This window comes from Drosophila melanogaster, chromosome 3R (assembly GCF_000001215.4).
Source record: "Drosophila melanogaster chromosome 3R".
Taxonomy (NCBI): domain Eukaryota; kingdom Metazoa; phylum Arthropoda; class Insecta; order Diptera; family Drosophilidae; genus Drosophila; species Drosophila melanogaster.
Window position 1 is genome coordinate 19,049,817 of NT_033777.3, and position 22,475 is coordinate 19,072,291.

Here is a 22,475-nt window from a genome sequence, read left to right on the forward strand (position 1 = left end):
CAGACAGCAGTAGAAGGCCAGACGTAAAAACACAGGAGGAGTGTCCATCGGACACAATTCTACAAATGCCAGGTAGTCCAGTCCAAACGACGCCGTGCGCGGCATCATATCCGGGTCCGCTTCGATGCGGGCTATGATCTCGCATTGAATGATGCCAAAGGAGAAGACATCGCTTGTCTGATCGTACCACTGGCCCTTCAGGCACTCCGGACTGACCCAATACGGTGAGCCGACTGTCTCAAGGCGTGATTTTCTGCTGTAAGCAAGCCCATTTTGGATTCGTTTAATTATATTACACTTATGTTATGCTTAGACCAAGATATACTTACGATTTGACTGGTATCTTTGCGGCTAGACCAAAGTCACCCACTACAGCTTCGTACTGATCGTTGGCCAGATTGCGAATAAGTACATTCTGAATGAAGAATCGGATTAGCATACTAATTATTGGAGTTCCTTGCAGTTAGCGCTCACCTTGCTCGTCAGATCCCTGTGAAAGATGCCCGCGTCGTGAACGTAGGACATGCCGCGCGCTATACCCAGCGCCAGTCTTATCTTCTGCGTGGCGCTGAGCACCACCTCCTTGTTGGCCAGCAGCTGCTCCAGGGAGCCGCCGTTGATGTACTCGGTCAGGGCGTGCAGTTGGCCCTCCTGCACGCAAACGCCCATGAAGCTGAAGCGAAAGAGGAAGGAACACGCTTAGTTAAAGTTTGCCACTGCAGTGCAACTATTCGGTATGGCCCGAATAAGTTTCACTTTCAATCACACAACTTGACGGGCACTGCAACTTCGCGGAGCCCAGATTTCTTATCGCCGGTCGACATGCAATCGGCCACCCCCCACTGATTGTTGGCATTGTTTCAGCCTTGATTCGATGCAAAATGAAATTGTAATTCGAATCCCCCGATGCGGCAGGAGCACGCAATAAAAAGAGAAAGTTTTCCCTTCAATGGACACACAGTTCCTTGGAATAGGGAGTTGGATTGGAATCTCCTAGGATTTAAAGAACAAAGAAACCACTTCCTAAGCACTCATCTCCGCTTCCTGCTCAGACAATGTCAATGACTCCTAAGCCTAAGGAGCTGCTCGCTCACCAGCCGCCAACCACCGACTCACTCCTGGCGGCAGCACAATCTGAGGTCACCAGGCTCTGCAACCGGAACTGTAAGCTTATTAAGAAAATGGCAACGCATGCGTCTACCTTCTTGCTAACTCCACTCCTTCCTCAAAACTGTGTGCAGCCAGGTAAAAAAAAAGGTGAACTGCTGCCAGACAGGGCTGACGATGATGCTTCAAGGTGACAATGAACTTTAGCGGAACTATGAAAGCATGTCAGCGTGCACATCATACTATGTATACCCTTAAAATCAGGGTAGTTATATAAAACACATTTGGTTAATAATCATGCTGAGATGTTCTTGTAGAAATATATAGAAATAATATATAATATAGCCGATTAGCGCATGTGACTGAAGTCCCGTGCAGGTGTTCATATCGATAAGGGTTCACTTCCATTCCGTCTTCTGTCAAATGGTCTAATCGGACTTGCAGGCTTTATCTGCGCACATGTTTCTTTTTGGCCAGACCCAGGTTATAGCCATGGCCCAAAAGAGTTGGCCAAATGGTTCCAAACTCTGCGTCGTGTGCCAGATAAGCTTTATCGCCTATATAATATATATTCGCCACACTGCCCCGCACAAACTCAAGTGGCGTTTGAAAAGTTTGACTTACGTTTATGTGCGCGATTGGGCCATTAATTCTTCGCTCATAGTAAATATTTATTTAATTAGTTCAACCGCAGAGCAAAGTAAATCGCTAATAAATTTAGCAAACGGTGTGTGGGTCGGAAATAATTGCTTTGAGCACGCAACCCGTCACCTCATCCACCGCAGAACAGACACCTTTCCGTCAGGCTGTCAATAAGGATACGACAACAGGGTCTCCAGGGTGCGACTGGGCGCGTGACGTCAGGGCACTGGCAATCAAATGTTATGGCCACCCCGACGCGTTTTAACAACCGAGTGGTCTCAACGCATTAACATACGAGTTGCAAAGGGGTTGGCCCAGAACACCAGTTGCATCGTTTGCCGACTGACATTGGGAATCACAGCAGATAGAATCATCAGCGGTCTGCGGGGAAGCTTAATTGAAATCAGTCAGGTCACTGGCTTTCCGGCAGTGAATTCAGGTGAGGACACTACAGTGGAAACTGTACAAAATAACTTGTTTTTATATACGGCGTAGGATCTGACTATTTAAAACCATTCATGGTTTAAATAAATATTTATTATTTCAAAAATTTGGATGGAATCGATTGTGGTATTTGTTCATGAGGGATATCTATACGCTTTTGTAACTCAATTAGTTTGTTCTCAGAAAATTCGATCTACAAAGGATCGACTGTATTACCATACACAATGCGCTATTACGCTGCATAAAAAATGGAAATGTCTTGGCCAAGAGGGCATGACCCTTTTATATTTTCTTGATAGATATGCCACGCCAGTGTGTGGCAGACACATGTCAGCCCTTCAGACAGCCCAAGGGCTCGGCTCGACGCGGATCTGAAATGAAGTTATCACAAAGGCGAGACAAGCTCGATGATCCCAGGTGTTGACGGCGAAGGTAGGGGCTCCAAGGCCCGAGGGTTTTTGTCTGCCGCACATCCTCTCCAGCAGGAGAGACACACCTATGCCTCACACCCCCCCCCCCCCACCAATCACTCTTCTCGCGACTCGTGACCGTGGGTGCAGCATGCCGCACTTCCATTTGCATGACCATCGCAGGGATTTACGGTTCTAATTCAATTTATTTCACTGCGTGATACACGATTAGCGCCCCGAGTGAGTGTACCCCCCATCCACTCCATGCCCTTTTCCTGCCCATTAGCGGCTTACATTAAGAGGATTTGCCTGCAGTTAACACCTTTAATGTACGCTCTAAGCCATTCTCAACTCAACGTGGCTTTGAAGAAGAGATCTGTTGACGGAAAGGATTTAATTGAAAAGCACAGAAACTGGTTTCTGTTTTAAAATGAGAGTGAGGCTGCCAACATCGTTTGATTGCACGCAAAGTACTTTGTTAATTGGGCAGTTAATTTATAACGCATTCATCAGGCTGGGTGCAATGTTATTTTCGGAACGCAAAAAGATTAATTAATTATCAAAAGGGGCAAAGGCAGAGCCATTTGCAGTGGGCGTCGCCAGACATTTTGAGGCGGGTTCGTCGACATCAAGCAGCATTGCCTGCAAATGCAAAGCAGTCAGTAGCTGGCCAAAAGAGGAGGAGGTGGAGGTACCAAAGGCGAAGGTGTCTCCATTCCATTCCATTCTCTAGCAGGAAATGAATACACGTCGAGGGGCCCACTTGAGAAACTGCAGCTAAAGGATGCCGGGAGCAGGAAGCGAAACCTACTCAAGCGGTTATAAGCCTCTGAAACTGCCGAAGAATCATTGTTCTGGCAGCGTTTAGTTTTTCAATTTCTTTTTTTTTGTTTCGCCAGCATTTTCGCCAGTTTTCTACCGTTTTTACCCTGCAGCCAAAAGAGATGTGATGTGGTGTTAAATTGAAATGTACTGCTTCGCTAGGTGTTACAATATTTGTTACGAGCATATTACACTGTTTTCCCGGGAAAACGCTGTACGTTCAACAGTCGGCAAATCGTCAGCCGGCATTTCTCTTGCAAGTTGCAATGAAAACCATAAATTGACACGTTTGCACGTTTCTCTCCCAAGACTGCGCCAATTGGTTTCCCAGACTTTTCACAGACGAAGTCGTAGTAGTCCAACTAAGTCCGCTAACTGCCGCTGGCCAGGCCAGCTTGGTTATTAGATAGACTAATGAAATGAAAAATCCCGCTGGAATTCTTTCACCCGTGTGTTGCAATAGCCGCCGCCGCCGCCGCCGAAGCATTTTATGTTGGCAAATCGAATTGGAGCATTGAAGCATTTTGCGCTTAATTGAAAATTATTACCACAACATCAGTGGCAGCAACAGATATTGCAACTACAGCAGCAGCACCAACAGCAGCAGCAACAACAGCAGCAGCGGCACGATCGCGGGGTTAAAAGGTTGACACAAAGTAAACAAAATTCGCTTTTAGGCAAACAGTAAATAACCCAAGACCAGGCCCAATGCCCAACTTCCAAATGAGACGGTGGCACTGGAGCAGCAGCCGCAGCCGGGGGCGTGGCAATGGGCGTTATAAATGGTCCTAAACGCTGCCAACTGCAATTACCATTCGGCATTTGCTGCTGTCGGGTAGTAACAACAGAGCAACAGTCACAGCAACAGCAACAGCATTGCGAAATGAAATGATTGAATTTGGTTTTCAATTAGAAAAATATGCAAAACGTGATGCGAAAATTATGCAGATTGCAGCTGCAGCAGCAGCAGCGGCGGCAACAGCAACAGCTACAGCAACAGCAGCAACATCCAACAGTGGTGGCCATAACTTCCTCTTCTTGTTTTCACTGCTGACCGATTTTCAATCTAGTGGAAGCTAGTGCAGCCCAAAAAGAAAGCTCATATATCGCGGGGTGTTGCATAAATCTGAATATCTAATGCCCGCTTTTTGTTGTGAAAAATTGATTGAAGTGTATTGAAATTGATTGAAAGTTGATGACATAATTTCGTGCATACGAAAAACGCAGGCCAGAGACAAAAGACAATGGCCAAACGCAAACGCAAACGCAAATTGGAAGTGAATGTTGGCAGTCAGCCGGGCCAAAAGACGGGCGAGAGAGATGAATGTTTTATGGGACATCGGGCCTGCCTGACACACGTTTATTTACCATTTTACGGCTCTATTTTGTTTAGCTTATTTTTTCATGCGGAAGTTGACAATTACACAAGTGCGATTTATGCAGACAAATATGAGACGATTTATCGCTGGGAGATAAACTAACTAAAAATCCAGCGGACGCACAGTAGTGAGTAATTGCTGTCAAGAAACTTGTTACAACACGGCATCAGCAGCACGCAACTTGAGCAAAATAATAATAAAAAACCAAAACAAAATGGAATGCAAGGCAGGCTCTCATTAAATTCCAATCTGTATCTGTATCTGTATCTGTATCTGTATCTGCATCTGTTGCCGAAAAAACGCTGGGTATTGTGCGATACACATTACTCATGCTCTTGCTCGTTTTTTTTTTCGGGTACATCAATCCTGCTGCTCTTCTTTTTATACTTTTACATGTGTTAGCACTTACAGCGACAACAACACAATGTAATAATAATAATGCCGTGGGTTCAATGACTTGCAATTGCGTCGCATTGTCTTGTGTACTATACATATACATATTATTGTGGCTGAGACATAAAGCATTACCAAAATAAATAAAAATAACAGCAATATGCATACCCCAGTTTTGGGTCAGTGAGTTTAGTTGTGCTTGGCATTGCCAAAAAGGCCAAAAAACAAAAAAAAAACATCTCCCTTCCCACCAAAGTGGATGATGATCCATCGATAATTGCTGGCTCTATGGAATGCATAATTTCGTGTTTGCTGTAAACACACACTATTGGTTTAAATTTAGCACACACCTACATACTCTACGCTCCATAAATAGGCGGCATTCGGAAGTGCTAATGAAAATCCGTGATGCAAATACTGCAGATGCTGATTCAGATACAGATACACTGACGTCAATGCAATTGACGATCGAATCCAAATCGAACACACTGATCACACGGGCGTCTGAAAAACAAGCTGCCTAATGAAATTGCGCGCGACAGTTTACCAGGCCATGTTGATCATCAATCAGAAATTAACCCAATTTAGCTTTCTTGCACTGCCTGCAATGGCAACGATTCGTGCCACACGGCAAAACACGGAGGCAGCCGAGCAGCTTCAATTACAGGCCATCGATCGACAATTGACAAACCCCAATCGACGAGCAAACATGAAAAGCTGCGCTGATAAAAGTGCGCTGCAAGTAGTCAACCAGTCTGGCAGTCCCGTCGTCCAGGGTATCCATTAAGCAATAAAAAGAAATGTTTATATGGCCGCAATCATGACACGCTCTCTTTCGGCCTCATGTTGCTGCTGCTGCAGCTAATGTTGCAGCAGGTGTTGCTGCTGCAACTTGTCAAAGTCTAAAAGTCTGGTAACTGTACAAACTACCCGGCGGCCAGAAATTAAGTACTCAATTTGGCCAGACACTAAATCCCCCATTAAACTACTTACATCTACTATACACACATATAGAACTTAATTATATATGCACGGATTTCGGAATTCACTCAAACTGCTGTCGCGCTGCATGAATGGCCAATTGAACCCATCTTGCACAATAAAATTCTCATTAAATTGTCAACAATTTTTTTTTTTTTTTCGCCCGTTCTCGGCAATCTTTTCATTAGCCCGACAATGTGCCACCACCGATGAGGGCGCCCATTCAATTCAAGGCCAGCCATCTCGGTTTATTGGCAAGCATTTCATTTTGCTTCGTTTCATAAAAGGGGACAGAAATGAGCCGCCAACGCTCGGCGACACACAAATCCAGCCAAGACAAATAATGGCCGAGAGACAACAATGTGCAGTGGCCCCTCGAAAAATGGAGGCTTGTGGCAAACACATCATCGCATCTATACTACGGTACCATACCATACCATACTATACTATACCATTGTATACTACCTATATGCAGGCATTCCGCCACCACAGACGACCTTCAAGTGACGCCGCGACTTTACTCATCGCAAGATGAGTGGTGGTGGTAGCTCGATCGTCTGACTGGCTATTCAATTAAGTGCAATCTGACCTTAGTGAAACCTCTTGCAACGCCAACGCCGGGTTTATATCAATAGCTGAGCTGACTGATTGCTGATTGCCCAAGTCGCTTTATTGTAGATCGGGGTCAAAAAGCTCAACTGCAACTTGTGCGGTAGAAAGGGTGAGAGCTCAGTGGTCCAATCCGGTGGGTTAGCACCTTAAGTCATTAACCCGCGCGCATTTGCATTCGCATGCCAACAATTTGTCAACATTTGCCCGACAACTTATCACCTGCTTAGCATCGCAGCCAGGCGCAAAGATCAAGTGCCGCCAAAGCAAAAGCTGAAACAGCAGCTCCAGCGGAATTTCCACCATTGTTTGTGGCCCGTAATGATCCGGGCTAAGAACTGTCACATGTCTTTGCGCGGTCTGAGTCGCGTTAAATGAGCGTTTAAATGGCTGTGAGCCAAAGCGGCAGCTTGTTTACCATTCCCCCCCTGCTCGGTTGTTACAAGTGGAGTAGTTGTTGTTTCACCAGTTGATATATAAATGTATGTATGTATATACCATAAAAAAAAGGGGGCAAAACAAAGTGTAGAGCACCCGGCGCCATCAGCGTCATCGCTGTGTTTACATTCAGAGAGAGCCACTCAATAATGTAAGTCAACTTGCAATGGGATTTGTGAGTCAAACGATGGGTATGCTGCGCTATCAAGAATTACGTATTAAATATAAGGAGATATAAGGAGATATAAGGTATCCAATAATATGAATAGTATATTATTGCTTAATAAGAAAAAGATATCAAGGTTATGTGTGCATTTAATTTATGAAATAATAATGCGTAGATGCATGCGTGTCGATGCATACTACCGATGATAAGTAAACTATCACGTTAATTACATTTTCTATTTGAATGACCATTTGAATTCATGTATAATTTTGGAGACCAGCCCCTAGAAACAAATACTACTACTACAATTAGCCACATTTTCGCAGTGCATTAGTGTTGCTGCTGGGGAGCAGAGTATGGAGCAAACTATCTGTCAAGTTGGTGGCAGCTTGGGAGCGGCGACAGCTACAAGCCATGCCATGTGGGTGGCTGGGTGCCGTTGCTCCAGTGGGCCAATAGAGAGGGGAGGCGTGCCAAAGGCTGGGCGGGGAATGCCATTCGCAATTGCCCGACTCGCTGGCTGTTCGTTCTCATTGTGCGACATTCCGCATTACGGCGGCCGCGTGATAAGCCCATAAAAAATACACGCCGCCAACGGCAACCACTCAACTAACTATCCTCAGTCGAGTGTGTTGTGAGAGTTTCAGTTTCAGTTTCAGTTTTGTGGCCAATAAGTCAGCGATTCGGGCGTGGGTGTGCATACTATTCGATGCATTGCTGTAGTACATGGCGTGCTGCCGGCTAGAAAGGCGGTTTCAATTACCCAAAAGATTAGTTCTATTGACGCTCGACTGCATCGGCATTACACTGATAGTCGGAGGATGCAACGGTACAGCTAGTTCTGGCAGCCAATCAATAGGCTTCATTAGCCGGATCGGATCGGATCGGATCGTAGAAGGCCGCCATGGGAGGCGGCCCGCATGGACGCCCAGCGGTGTAGCTGTTAAAATTTGACAGTTAGCCGACAGCCGCGATCGTTAGGCATCATTAAACGCGCCCGCCAACAAGAGCAGCGCCTAACTAACTAACTAACTAACTAACTAACTGTCAGTCAACCCGGTCAGTCATTCGTACAGTTGATCATTTGGACGACCTGGGAGCGGAGTGTTTAGCGATCCACGTCACTGATAAAATCACAAACGCGGATCGAGGATCGCGGATATGAGCGGGATTCAATCGGGCGGAACAGGCATAGGTACTAGTACCTAAATGCATACACTGAGACAAATAATAACGCTGTTAAATATATATAAAAGTACATATTAAAATTGATTGAAATGCAGCGCTTACAGAATAAGCTATAAATAATTATAAAGCATCTCATTTGAAGTGCTTAAATAGCTTTAAGGTGTAAAATAAAGTTTGAAAAATGAAAAATATTTAAATCCTGTTAATTCCAACATATTGTTTTTGATTGCAACTACTTGTTCTCGCAGTGTCGCATTAATTGGCCTCAGTGTAAATATATAAATAGCTTTGCTGCAGGGGATCCATAAAACAAAGAATTAAATGCGTGCGCCTGAATTTTAATTTCACTATCCAGTCGACCGATGGCGCCACAGCTGCATTCCAGAGTTTTTAGAATTTTCATTTAGTGCCGACGAATAAAGAAAAGTTGGCAGCTGCATGGATTCGCTTTAGACTGGCTGTGTTCCGCTGACCCAAATCCATCTCTCAACGAGCCCGGCGCACACAGCGAAATAAGTTGGCCAGCCAGGGCATTTAATCAACAGAATCCGTTGCATTTAATACCCCGACCGCGATTCGTTGCACGTTTCTCACTTAGCTCTGTGTCAGAAACAGTCGCTAATGACAGATGTCATAAAATCAGGTGGGCTCTACCAATACTAACTCTTGGAAAATCCCGAGTGAGGTCAGATCAAATCGCGTTGCCTTCTTAACGTTTAATCTTTCGGATTATACGAGTTTAAAGTTTGAATGCCTAAAAAACAAAAGAATGGCAGCTAATATAGAAGACATGTCTCTTGCCATTTTCGGGGTGTTAACGTGGTAAATGAAAGGGCGGGTCCACAACACACACACACACAGAGAGAAAGAGAAAAAGGTCTTAGCCAGAAATTGCATATTCATGGAGGCGAGCAGGAAAAGATGGGCGGTGCAAAATGGATTGGTCTGTCTGGTCTGGCATTTTGCGGAAAAAATCGCTAAAATAGAAAACGGCAACAGCAGCAGCAAAAAGTCCCTGAGAATTGCATACAATTGAAGTCGCTGCCATCAGACACTCATTGTTGCGTGCAGTCACGTGAGGATGAAAAACAAACTGAAAAAATAGTAGAAATATATTCGAAAAAACAGAAACAAAAAACAAACGCCAGCGAAGTGAGTAAGCTCTACGCAGCTTGGCAATTAAATCTAGTCAGGTCCGACAGACAACAATGTCATGAGCCTTTGCCATATTGTTTCAGACTCTGCCACTCAGCCAGCCAATTACATCAGCAGTTTGTTTTTTTTTTTTCTGTGACCCGTGAGAGGGTCCCCCCCCCAAACTCTGCTAACCCCCCAAACCCACCCAACACACCTGGTCACTGCCAAGGTAATTACACAGCAGAGACTCTGCTGCAGCCTGAACTTGACCTTTGCGCGAGCATCGGAAATGTGTTGTGCGATTTTGGTCTTGAACCCGCTGCTCTGAACTCCAACTGGGGGTACTCTTTCAAAATGCCAAATAGCAAATGGCCAGTCGAAAAATATAAACAAATCGGCGAAACCATAACAGACCAATCTCATTGCGGTAAACAGTAAATATTTGCACATTATTAATTTGAAAGCACTCATGCTGCCATAAATACATTTGTGTGTAAAAATAATATCCATAATGATGTCAGTGGAGTGAGCGGCCCCAGAAGCACAGATGTCAAGAGTTACGACGACAGGCTGAAAGTGAATCATACCCCTCATATACTACATACATACATACATACATATATGATCATTTCCATTTTAGCATAGGTCAGTATTATTTTGATGATGCCAGCAGAAGCAGCCCCTAACCTAAGTGCTGAGAAATCATGTGTAAAATATGCCAAAAACTGAATTGAAACCGACCGAGAAGAACATGGGCATTATTTGCGTAGAATTTAAAATAAAGACCCCGCGCGATGAACCCATTAAATTGTTTACGTAATCCATTTAAATGAATGGTCAATTCGCGTCGAGGTGCGAACTGAATGCGTAAACACAATCGGGCCACATGATCATCAAAAGCTAAGGGGGGAGTAGTATATATGTATATATGTCAATATATGTGTGTGTAAATACATATTATCATCCAGAGTGGACAACAACAAGTAGCATTCATACATAAATAAGTAACGCAGTCAAGTTTGCAATTAAAATCAGTGAATGAGTCAGACCATCGAGTTTGGCATTGACCCATAAGATGCTTTGGCTTGCTCGCGATTAGAATGGGTATTTTTAGACGATAAGCTGGCTGGACCACAAACTTCATATTATAGACCATATAAATATAATATTATAGACTTACCTCAATATATTCGCATGCGAAAGTTTATTCAACAGCTGCACCTCCCGCAGCATATTCGGTCGATTGGCCCGCAACTGATTCATCTTGAGCACCATCACCTGGCCGGTTGTACGATGTGTGACCTGCAAAATCGGAATCAGCAAACAGAAATCAGTATAAACATTGCCAAAATCAGAAACATGAAAATATATACATATATGTAGAAGCAGATCCATAAATCGTTCTGCCAGTCAGACAATTCAAGTGCAAAATGTGAGGACACGACTAAACTAAAAACTGAACCAGGTACAAAAACACATGTTCGAATTCCAGGGTCAAGTTCGCGTGGAAAGTTGTTGGCGAGTGCAAGGCAAATAGTTCGAGAGCTGGTGGATAATTGCATCGAAACAAGTGAGACAACAAGCAAAGTGGTTTTCATGGATTTGTGCAGACCAAATGAAAAATCAATAAACCCGTCTAACTGTCTGCGCTGGCAATTTTTGGTCCAATGCAATTTGATGGTCGGTGGTTTGCGCGCCAGAGAAGTCGTCTGCAATCACAATTAAAATTGTTAATTGAATTCGCCTTTTCCAGATGGGTTGGGTTGGTAATAGGTACATACGCCCACCAAAAAGGGTTAAATGTCATTTGGTATGTAGGTGCTATTCCTGTACATCTACACTAGAAGCAGAAATTAAATTACTTAATTGAGTTAGCAAATTAACCCCAGGCTAGACATCGTTTAAATCATCTTACAATATTCTAGACGACGTGTGAAAAGGTTAAAATATTTTAAAATAACCTAGAACTGTTGCCATCTAAACTTGAAACCAAATAACAAAGAACATTAGTATCTTTATTTGAAGATTATACTTTAGATTTAAGAGCGACTTTTTCTCAGTTTCGAGCTGGTCGTTGGGCGTCTGAGCCGGGATTGCCACTTGGCGCCAGACAACATTATTCACAATTCACTTAAACAAATAGCCCCAAGTTGCTGCCAAAGCACACACACGTACACACGAACAACACTCGTTTTTATGTGGACAATGGCAACTAGTGTTCAACTCTTCTTGAATTTTAGTATTCTATTCTATTTTTATGCCAACAAACACACTGCAAATACGTAGTGAAAACAAACAGCAGGCTGTGGCACTTCCACACACTTCTATTCCTTGAGCGCGAATTTCTCGGCTCTTTGCTAATGGCAGCAAATTAAGTTTCCTTGTCCCTTGCAATTCGCTCGAGCGGAATCTACATACATACATATATATATATAGATATGTAGGTGAGTAAGCTGATACAGGCCGGATGGATGGATGGCTGGATGGCTGGATAGATAGATAGGATACGGGGGACACTTGGAGACCGGGAACACGTGTGCGTGGGTGACACACACGACGCCGACAACTACCATGCTACCATTACCTGCAGTACCTTTTTATGTGTACAAACAACCAAGTCGTAACCAAGTCATTCCCAAGTCGTTCTTTATTGTCCTGTTGCGCTTTTAGCTCATTTCGACTGTGAGCTGGCCTCCATTCTCTATCTGCTAGCTGCCTTTGCGTCGGTGTTAACAAATTTATGAAGTTTCTGTTGCCATTTGCTACAAGATATTCGCTTACGCCCAGCGGCCGAAGTCCAATTCACGGCGGTCTGCAGTCATGAGTTGTTTGGCTTGTTGTCTCCGCCGGCAGCAGAATGTGGCAATCAAAATCAAAAGCAGAGGGTAAGGAAAAGAGGTGGTTGCCCAGATTCTTAACTCGGCTCAGAATTCGATTTCCGCTTGGTGTCACTTTATTTTCGGCTAGCTTCTCATGTCATTCGCTCATTTGCTTATCTGCCACTCAAAAAGCTTTCAATATACTTATAAGTTATATTTATACCTATATGCTTTCCGCAATAAAATCACCTCATAATGCTGACACACCCAGCCGGATGGACTCGAAAAAATATATTTGCAGTAAGGCAGTTCTCTTTTAAATCGCTGCTGTTCATCATACATATATCGATTATAATGGCAAGACTAATTTTGTGAGAAAACCAAATAATATATGTAATATATATTAAATTTGCAATATCATATCTTATCTATCATATCAATAGCAATTTCTTTAAATAATTCATACTTTTATCTATGATATAGGGGACTTCCATGTATTTTTCTATTTCTTTGAAATCTTGATTCCTGAAAGTTTCCCACCTAGTGAGGTCTCACTGTATTTCTTGCTTTAATTGCCTAATTATTTGTGCGTGACCAATAAAGTTGATGGCTTTACGTCCGTTTGCCAAATTGATTTGCATAAAACGAGACCGTGTACCTTACAGACAACATTCTGTCACACAGCCCTGTCATCCCGAGCGACAGGCCATCAAAAGGGCCACTCCCCAAGTGTGTGTGTCCATTGAGTGTTTGCCGGGACAATTAAACCATTAAATGCCATTTTAGAATGCTTTCGAAGCGCTTAATGAGCGCTGCAGATGAAAAGCGGCAGTGCAGTTTCCACAAACTACGTGGTGTATTTAACCAAAAATGTTCGAACCGTTCGTGCCGCAGACAAAGCGAATGAGCCGCCTCTCCTCCGGCTGGTGCAGTGGACCAAAAAGTGGCACGTCCGTGTTCCTAAGTCCGAAGAGCCAGTCTCTGCAACTGTGCTAAAAGAGAACTCACTCCACATCCATCATACATACATATGTGAGCTGAGCTGTGTGTGGATTGATCTTTTGCTCGGCGGCCAGCTTCAAAGACTGTCCATTTGGTCGGTTGGTCGGTCGGTTTCTTATTGAAAAGCGTTTAGGCCAGCAATGACGTGAGAAAAGAATTACCCACAGAACGCAAACATACTCATACATCATAGCCCAGCATCGATGGGCTTCCAAAATAATCAATTACGGGCGAAATCCGAAAACGAAGGTGTTCCAGTGAAAGAAACCACCATTGATCTGGGTCGTCGTCGCCGTCGTCGTCGTCGTGTGTGGGAAAGTTACTCCCAAGATTGGATTCTAAAAGCTTTTTAGCAGCTTAGAAAAATCCAGGAATTTTCCCCCGAAATTCATCGTTTCATTTTTTAGCCCCAAAATGTGTGATAAACAATAGTCGAACGTAAACAGCAGAACAAGAAATCAATTATGAAGGCGCATGAAGAGCATTTTCAACTTATTGGCTCTGTTTGCTTATTTCGAAGCATGGAAACGCTTTTAATTTTTCGTTTGCACTGCAAATAATGTCCAACTTAAAGTTCCGCCAATGAAGACGACCGGCCAATAACCGCAGGAGGTGAGAGTGAAGTCACAGTTGTGCGTTCTGCGCATTCAAATGAAACGCATCAAATGATTATTACTTAACCAGTTTTAATGGCCAGCTGAGAGGCTACTCATCTCATTGGATTGCATCGATGGTTATGTCAACAGGCGGCAGCAAGTCAGCAGGCATTTCGGCATGCAAACAAATTTCTTGCCTTTTGCCGTAAAATACTCGTATTTTCACTTTCAGTTGGGGCAAAAATGAAAACAACAAAAACAACGCCACAATAAAAATGGTGGCGGTTGCGGAAACAAAACAACAACGAAAGTTGCCGCACCAGCTCGCCAAAAAAAAACATCCTTTTTTGACCAAAAGTCCAGGCATTTGGCCGAAAACCAGTCGCCACTCACACTGACATTTCGGCCGGCGGAAAGGAAAAGAAAGATGCAAGCAAAAAACCAACAAAATATTGGTAATCGGTAGGCAGAGAGAGAAAAACCCGCTCATTTTTTGGCCTGTAAGCGCGCTCGTTACATACTCGTGATTAATTTTGTTGGCCAAAAAACGCGTTTTGAGCCAAACGGACGCGGCATGGGGCACACGTGTGACATTCGATCTTCGACTCGATTGCACCGGCTACCACCAGTTAGTTAGTTGCTTTTGGTGTTGAAAATATTCCAGCTATTTACACGGCGTTGTTGCGTTTTCGTTCATTTTGCTGCTTGACAAATACTTAATGCGATTTACAGTTGGGTTTTTTCATTCACCAGAGTCAGAGCCATGCCTGGTCAATCATCTTTCACATGGTAGGCAGCGCGTTGTGGCAACACCAGTTAGCGGTACAATGTCACCGGCGGAACGGCTCCGTAGTGGCAGTGAGTCTGGCCAAAACGTGTTCTGGCACACTCCGTCGCGTTTTTCACACCGTTGCGCGAACCCAAAGCCCAATGCCCAGAAATACGCACTCCGAGACGACAGAGAAATGTCGGCTAAAACCATGTAGTAAGACAAATATTAGGCGAGGTGTTGCTGCCACCAACTTCTGGTCATTCCCATTCCCATTCCCATTCCCATTGCCAACAACTTGTTGGCAGGAAAAGAACCAGCTGGCGAGCTGAGCGATGGAAGCCGGCTTTTGAATGGAATTTAACCCAGTTTGCTTTCTTCTTTCTCGCTGGCTGGCAGATAGCAGATAACTGCTGCTAGCCGGCTTGTTGTCTTCATTTCTACCACGACAACTGGCTTTTCAGTTTTGCTTTTGGGCGTCAGGGGCCGCTCTAACTAAATGGCCTTTATATTGCTATGGTCAGTTATAACGAGCCAATGCAGAGAGACAGGTGACTTTGTTTGGAAATTTGCATGGAGCTGAAATCGGGTTAAATGGTATTAATATTGCACGCTCTATTGTCACGAGAACGAGCCAAGTATAATAAGGATTTTAACCTAAATCTATCTTATAAGAAGTGTGTGCTTCAAGCTTTTTAATTTACATTTGCCTATAAGGTATGGTTTATATCTTCTTCACTTATGGCAGAACTAAAATTAACCTTGACAGCTGCACTGACGTAGGCACAAATATTTTTAGACATTATTTGACCGTATCAAAATTGTTTTAGCCTTATCTGGCTGAACATGAACATATATAAAACCTACATATTCTCTGGTTATATCAGCACAGTCAAGTACTAGGATTATAATTCAATGGGTAATCTAATCAGCCTAGCTTATCATCGGCAAGTATGGAAAGTTCAACTGCCCAAGGGCAAACTTATGATTGGGCCATAAAAATGCATCCGTTGGCCGAAGGGATGGGATCCCCAATTAATTAGCCAAAAAGCGAGAGAGCGAGAGCGTGTGCATCAATCACCATAAACGTTTATTAAGCCGACAATAGCGGAACACAAGTGCAGATAAAACTTCAGCCAGCCAGCGCCAAATAAAAGATATATATCTCTCTATATTATATGCCCGGGCCACAAACAGAGTCGTAAACAACGGCAAAAAACCATAAGCTCAAGTGCCGTTTTAAGCGATTTCGAATTTGGTTTTCATGTGAAACGAGCGGAATTCGCTGTTGCACCTTATACATTCACACCATCACTATTGCTTTTTCTTTTTTTTTTCCAAATGCTTTAATTGGGCGGTGGGCGGTGCAACATGTGGTATATGCACCATGTGTGTGGGCGACCAGGAAGTTGTCCGTGTTGTCCATTTTGAGGAGTGCAAATCAAAGAATATTCGAGGCTGTGTGCTGCAAGCTGCAATTATCGGGGGCAAGATACAGTTTCAGATTTATGCAACCTTTTATTGAACTTGTTGGATAATAATGTGTGTCTGTGTGTGTGTGCCTCGGACGTCGGATGATTATTATTATGGTTTGTGGCACCGTGTGTGTTTGTGCTTTTAATTGTTAACGGAAGCCTTGGCGCGCAGTTATGCAAATCTTTTTTGCTTTAGTTTGGAATGTTTGTTTTTTTCTGTTTTGTGTTGTTGTTTTTTTTTTTTTTCAGGCGTTTACCGTCTTTTCTTTGCCATGCAGCTCCTGCCTGTTGTTTCACCTTTTCCTTTGCGGCACAGCACATGTTTAACAAAATTTTATTTCGTGTTAAGCAAATAATTTAGCAAAGTAAAATGTTGTTGCCATTAGATGTTGCCGGGGCAGGAAGCAACAACGGCAACAGCTGCAGCTACAATAGCAACAGCAACATCAGCAGCAAGCTCACGCATATTGCACAACTTTTAGTGGGAGGATGAGGTGGGAGCTGGCAATTTCTTTTGCCAGTCTGTTTTTTTTTTGTAACAACAGCAATTATTAGCTGTTAGTTGTAGGCAACATGGAAATTCGATATCAAATTGAAAAAACCCGAGGGGTAAGGAAAAGCGAATGTTGTTTTGGCGGAGGCGGGGACAATTAACGCATACTAAACTAAAAACCGCTATGCATCACGAACACGCGGAAATTGCCAGTGCACATCTCATGTATTTATCAGCTAAGCTCAAAGTAATAATAATAATAATAACAAACATTGCATAATCAATTAAATCTGACAAGGAGGCCTCACTTGCTATCAGCCTTCGAGATCACCTTCAGCAGTTCATTGCACGTTCGTTCGCTGGCTGGGTAGATGGGTTGGACGACTAACTGCCAGTCGGTCTATAACTAAGTATAGTTTAATGGCCCATGTTATGTCACCGTCATCATCCTCGTGCCCCTGCCCCTGCCCCTTCCCCCAGCCACTGCCCATCCATCGATTCATTTTAAAGACCCCGTAATGCTGTTCTCACGAACTGAGAGACTCTAGGACTCTTGGCTTTAATGACATCGGACGACAGCAAAAGTTTACGATTACACGACCGGCGTCGTTTCTCGGCCATAAAAAGCATTCAAAATCGAACACGTTCTACATATTGAATTATAACAATGTCACACAATAGTAACAATCCAGCCATTCCAGCTATACAACCGTCATGTGTAGGATGACTCGGCAACTGGGGTATATTCTTTTCAGTTTTCAGTTCCAGCAGTTTGAGGTGGGTCGTATCATACGACTTGCATACGCTTAAGGGTTCGTGAGCGATATCTTTGGGAAGTGCTGCTCCTACTGCTCACCTCTGAAATTAATAATAAACTGGACTACGACGTGCCTGCCATGGATACGGAATGGCTGTTTGTTTAGGTGAGGCGCACGACGACGACGACGACAACAAGACATTCTTGGCTTGGATCGAACCTGATTTGTTTATGGGCTTGCCCAGCTGCATATTTCCCCCTAGATCATTCGAAATCACTCTAAACGAAGAGAACGTCGACGACCCCCGCCAAGACGAAAAATTATAGTACAACTATTACCTATTACCTATCCGCCGATCCGAAGGTCATAATTATTCATATTCGTATTCTTGGAGATATCAATCATTTGCGGTTGTGGAATGTGCTGAAATGGGCAATCCGCTATATATATATATAATGACTTAATAATTTGCCGAACAATATATTAGACTGATTTATAGTTGATAGAATGCTATCTCACTCCGGCTTCACCTCTATTTGTGTACTTTACGATACTCCGCTATAGCAGACCGTACAATAATAAAATTAAAAGCCGCTTAACTTGTTTACTTTTGCATCAATGGCATGGCAAAAGACATAATAAATGGGTTAAGCAAACACACTCTCACAAACGCACCTCAAAAAAAAAAAAAATAAAATAAAACAAAAAAAACCAGCAACGTCATTAACCGACCCCACGTTTCGGGCCCGTTGAGTGCCTTCAGATAGTCGAGGGATCTTAGATTGCAGATTGTACATACATATCTATGTATATATATATGTACATATAACTAGCACTATTCACGTAGCGATTGCATGGGCATTACGCTTTTCAGTTATTTCGTTTTCTCTAATATTCGGCGCGGAAAAAACTCCCCAAGGTAGTTCCGCAAAAACTCTGTCGTTTAAAAATTTTAACGGGGTGCCTTAGAAAGTGTTAGAAACACCACTCACACGACTGAGCTTATAATAGACTCACAGGGGAGATACATATGCATATATATTCAGAAATTATCATAAAACCTAGTGCACTTTTATAGCCAGTCGGTATGATGCAAGCAAATGCATTCCAAACATGTTCCTCTTTCCGTTTTGTTATCAGTACACGTTAAAACTTCTGATACAAGAACTAAAGCTACAATCCATATTTATAAGCACAGTGCCATTGCCACACCGAGTATGAGAAATAAATTAATCTTCGATACATGGTTAAGGCAATTAAATGGATAAATGTAACACAAAATCAATTAAAGACGTCTTGTTGTACATGAGCAGCAGCTATAGACACCTCTATATATATCTATATATTTATATATATATATGGGTATATGTATCTATATCGACAAGTTGCCGCCTCTAACAAACTGTGCTAAATACCAGAAATGAAATAAAAACAAAAACCGCACAAGACAGTAGCAAACTGTTAATTGGATGTGGCGACTGTCAATCGATAGGTGGAAGTGAAAAGCCAGAACTGAAGCGTAGATACATATATGTATCTGTACGACTTGCAGTGCGTTTTTCAAGTACATACATACGTCAAAAAGGGGAGGGATTAGGAGGGGTGTGCTGCAAAATAATTTGACCTTAGAGCCACTAAATTGATCGAATTGCCAATTGAAAGGGGCTTCGATGGGGTGGGAAAATACACAAACAAATTTATCGAACAGAGAAGCTAGTTTTTCAGTTTTAATTTCAAACCAATCCATTCGATTCTACGGCGCCAGACAATCCCTTCTTGCCACTAAGCTCTTTGATCACTTATGCACGGCGAGTAAGTCATACAATTTAATTGCTTTTATCGCACGCCTTAAATCGCAAACATCAATGGATGTGGGCTCTGTCAATTAAATTAGAAAAGCACGCGTGTCTGTGAGTAGTACCTTTTTGCCACACAGCAGTTGCACTCACACACATTCACCACCACCACCACCAACAACAACAACAACAACAGATGCATTTGGCCAGTTGTGACACGTCCCTGTGATTAAAATCAACATAAAATCCAGACACACGCCTTCCGCTGGCTTACCCATCCCCATCCCCGTTCCTAGGTTTTCATTAAATGACAACAACAAGCACTTCCGTTTCCATCGCTTTTCTCCGGCTATTCGACTAAGTGTGGCGCATTTGCCATAAGCAGTCCCAGCGCCCATGTCGCCACCATTCCACCATTGGCCCAAAGACCAAACAGTCCAAGCCGATCCAATCAAGACGACTTGGGTCGCTTCGGATCGGATTGGATCGGTGTCCGTTGCATGGTGACCATTAAAGGGTCACTGGCATGCTGCTGGCGATTAGCACAAGCAAGATGCCATGCGAAAGGGTTTTCGCCTCCCTATTTGGCTAGAGAAAACTCCGACAAGATGGGAAAGTTGCAAGGCAACACAGAAATGGGGAATACCCTATCTTTGCTCAACTAAGAGAGATTTATAGAAGTTTTTACTATCCTTATAACCTTATGATAATGTATGTTACTATCCACTTTAGAATCGAATCTTTTAATATCCTTTTAAGGCTGGCAAGGATCATGAGTGTCCATCTTGGAGAAAGGGTATTTCAGCTAGAGAAACGACGAGTCTCTTGAGAGATCTTTGGCACAAAGAGCTGCATTCGAAATCCACGCAATTTCCATACCCAGAACGGCTCGAACTTTGTCGGCTTGTTAAGTGCGCGATCGGGTACGAAATGTAATTGGTTTGGCGCGTTAATAATCAATTGGCGTTTACATTTTAAATGTGGCATGCCGCGGACAGGGAAAGGCGGCTGCGTTTGTTCTCCCAGCGAGACACCGAGGAATGCCAGCCAGCCAGCCAACCAGCCAGCCAGGCCAAACGGAGCCAGCACTCTAAACTCTCCATTGAGATCGTGGCGACGTCTGCCCTTGATGAAGTGCCACATGCTGCCGGTTGCCACAGTAGCCAGTCCGTATGATGGAAGACCCTTGCCCCCGCCCTTTTCTCCCCCCGCCACCATCACCGCCAGTTAGCGTTTGTGCAACTCATGTCAAGTGGGCCGGACTGGTCGGCGACTACACGTGTCGCCCAACGTCATCGCCATCGCCAGCACCCAACTAGTTCTAATCGAAGCCGGATCGTATTGCACGTTAAAAAAAGAATATCAACTACATGGATAATAGTTTAAAAAATTGGGTTATCTTTCAATACCTATTTAAGATTTTTAGTTTGAGCTTCCATTTCTGTAAGCTGAATCAATCTTAAGGTTTAAAGTCTTTAACTATTGTATTTTCCAAGATAAGTAATTCAATTCCTGAGTGTTAATTGAAGATTACTTCAATCTGAAACTGATTTTACTTAAAAGTGTCAACTTTTGTGAGGAAAAACTTATAAAATATGTGCAAAACTTAGTTCAAGTCTGCAGATCAGATCATCTAAAAGCCCTCTTTTAATCTGTTGTAATGTTCTGTTAGTTCAATCTAATAAGATTTTGTTCTGAGTGCAGAAACCAGTTGGACTGGTGGCGATTGGTGGCGTTTCAAGCTCAAGTCCATCAATCAGCGGCTTGTTTGGGAGCTGAGTGAGCCATGGGCTGCAGACCCGGGCTAAAATAGCTTTTTAATTGTCGCAAATATTTATAGGAAATTTCTCACGCACAGCCGAATGGAGTCGTGCAAATTACCTGGTCTCAGTTACCTCAGTAGTCACTCGAATGTCGTGCAATTAAATCCAAGGATTTGACAATAAGGAACGAAAAAAAGCTCACCTGAAAGCAGAGAGAAGGAAAAACATTTATTAATTCGGTGCTACGCGTGCGATGGCAATGAACTTATATTCGTTTAACAATCTACTTTTGATAATTAAAATGTGCGCATAAATTATTGTACACTTCATGAGCAATCAGAAACAGAAACAAAGTGCAAACGCTCCACATAAAGAAAGTAGAGAAGAAAGAAACATAAAAACAACACACAATAAACAATTTAATTACGCATCGTTTGTGCATTGAGTGTATAACCCGCACAAAAGTGAAATGCAGTTATAAACACTCAAAAAATGAATAATCTTATATTGCCAAAGCAAATAAACAAAGACACGGCCCACAACAGTTGGCTGCACATTTCAAATTGGCCAAGAGAGCGGACAAGTAAGCCCCGCTACGAATTCATTACGTTTTCGAATGTGAGAAAATTTTCGAGATGAATTCCTGACTCTAGTCGCCTGGAAGTTTTTTAATTCATAAACACGAGGGCAATAAATTACTTTGTATTGGAAAAACCTACGCAGATGTGCCTGCTGCTTACATGTCGCGTGTTAGTTGGTTCAAAAAGAAAGTCTGCACTATATATATGATTGCTTTGTTTCGTTTTCCACACCATTGTTAGTTAGCGGTTTTCCAAATATTTCAGCTCCTTTGGCAAATTATGTTATGTCGAAATCAAGTTTAAAATAAATCAGAAAACTTAGTCAAAAAACCCAATCTCAACTGCAACATCTGCATAGCATCTTGTCATGTCGCTTGTCGCTCAACTTTTCCAACGCGCTCCTCCTCTGTTTTTATTACTCCATTGCCGCGGAGGGATGGATATGAATGGTTGAATGGTCGGATAGTTGGATGGTCCAATGGCTGGATCACTGGATGGGTGTCTGACTGGAGGAGAGCCTGCGACATGTCAACTATTTCAAGGCTAAATCAGCGAGGCAGTCAGTCGTCGTGTGTCAACAGTGTGTTTCACCCTCGCCAACCGAGCGAGGTCATCGAACTCCGGACACTGCAGCTCGGATTTATGGAACAAGTCGGAATGCATTTGCCTGTCATTTCGTTAATTGAAAGTTGGTGACAACAAACAGC

The 22,475-nt window shown here is 43.2% G+C and overlaps 1 protein-coding gene and 1 long non-coding RNA gene across 3 annotated transcripts in view; one reads left to right on the top strand and one right to left on the bottom strand.

Annotated features, from left to right (window-relative positions):
* Window positions 1–22,475, bottom strand: part of cdi (center divider) — a 49,389-nt gene that overhangs the window by 4,935 nt on the left and 21,979 nt on the right. Inside the window, exons 3-6 of one of the 2 annotated variants that reach the window (NM_001260262.2) lie at window positions 10,897–11,018; window positions 475–673; window positions 330–415; window positions 1–253 (exon numbers count right to left, since the gene is read on the bottom strand). In NM_001260262.2, coding sequence (NP_001247191.1) covers window positions 1–253; window positions 330–415; window positions 475–673; window positions 10,897–11,018 — 660 coding nt within the window. Of the gene's footprint in view, window positions 257–329; window positions 416–474; window positions 674–10,896; window positions 11,019–22,475 lie in introns of both variants that reach the window. The other variant, NM_079677.4, reaches the window with a different exon arrangement.
* lncRNA:CR46041 (long non-coding RNA:CR46041) lies at window positions 8,204–8,703 on the top strand. The gene has a single exon (NR_133418.1). It is a non-coding gene; the product is annotated as a long non-coding RNA:CR46041 (long non-coding RNA).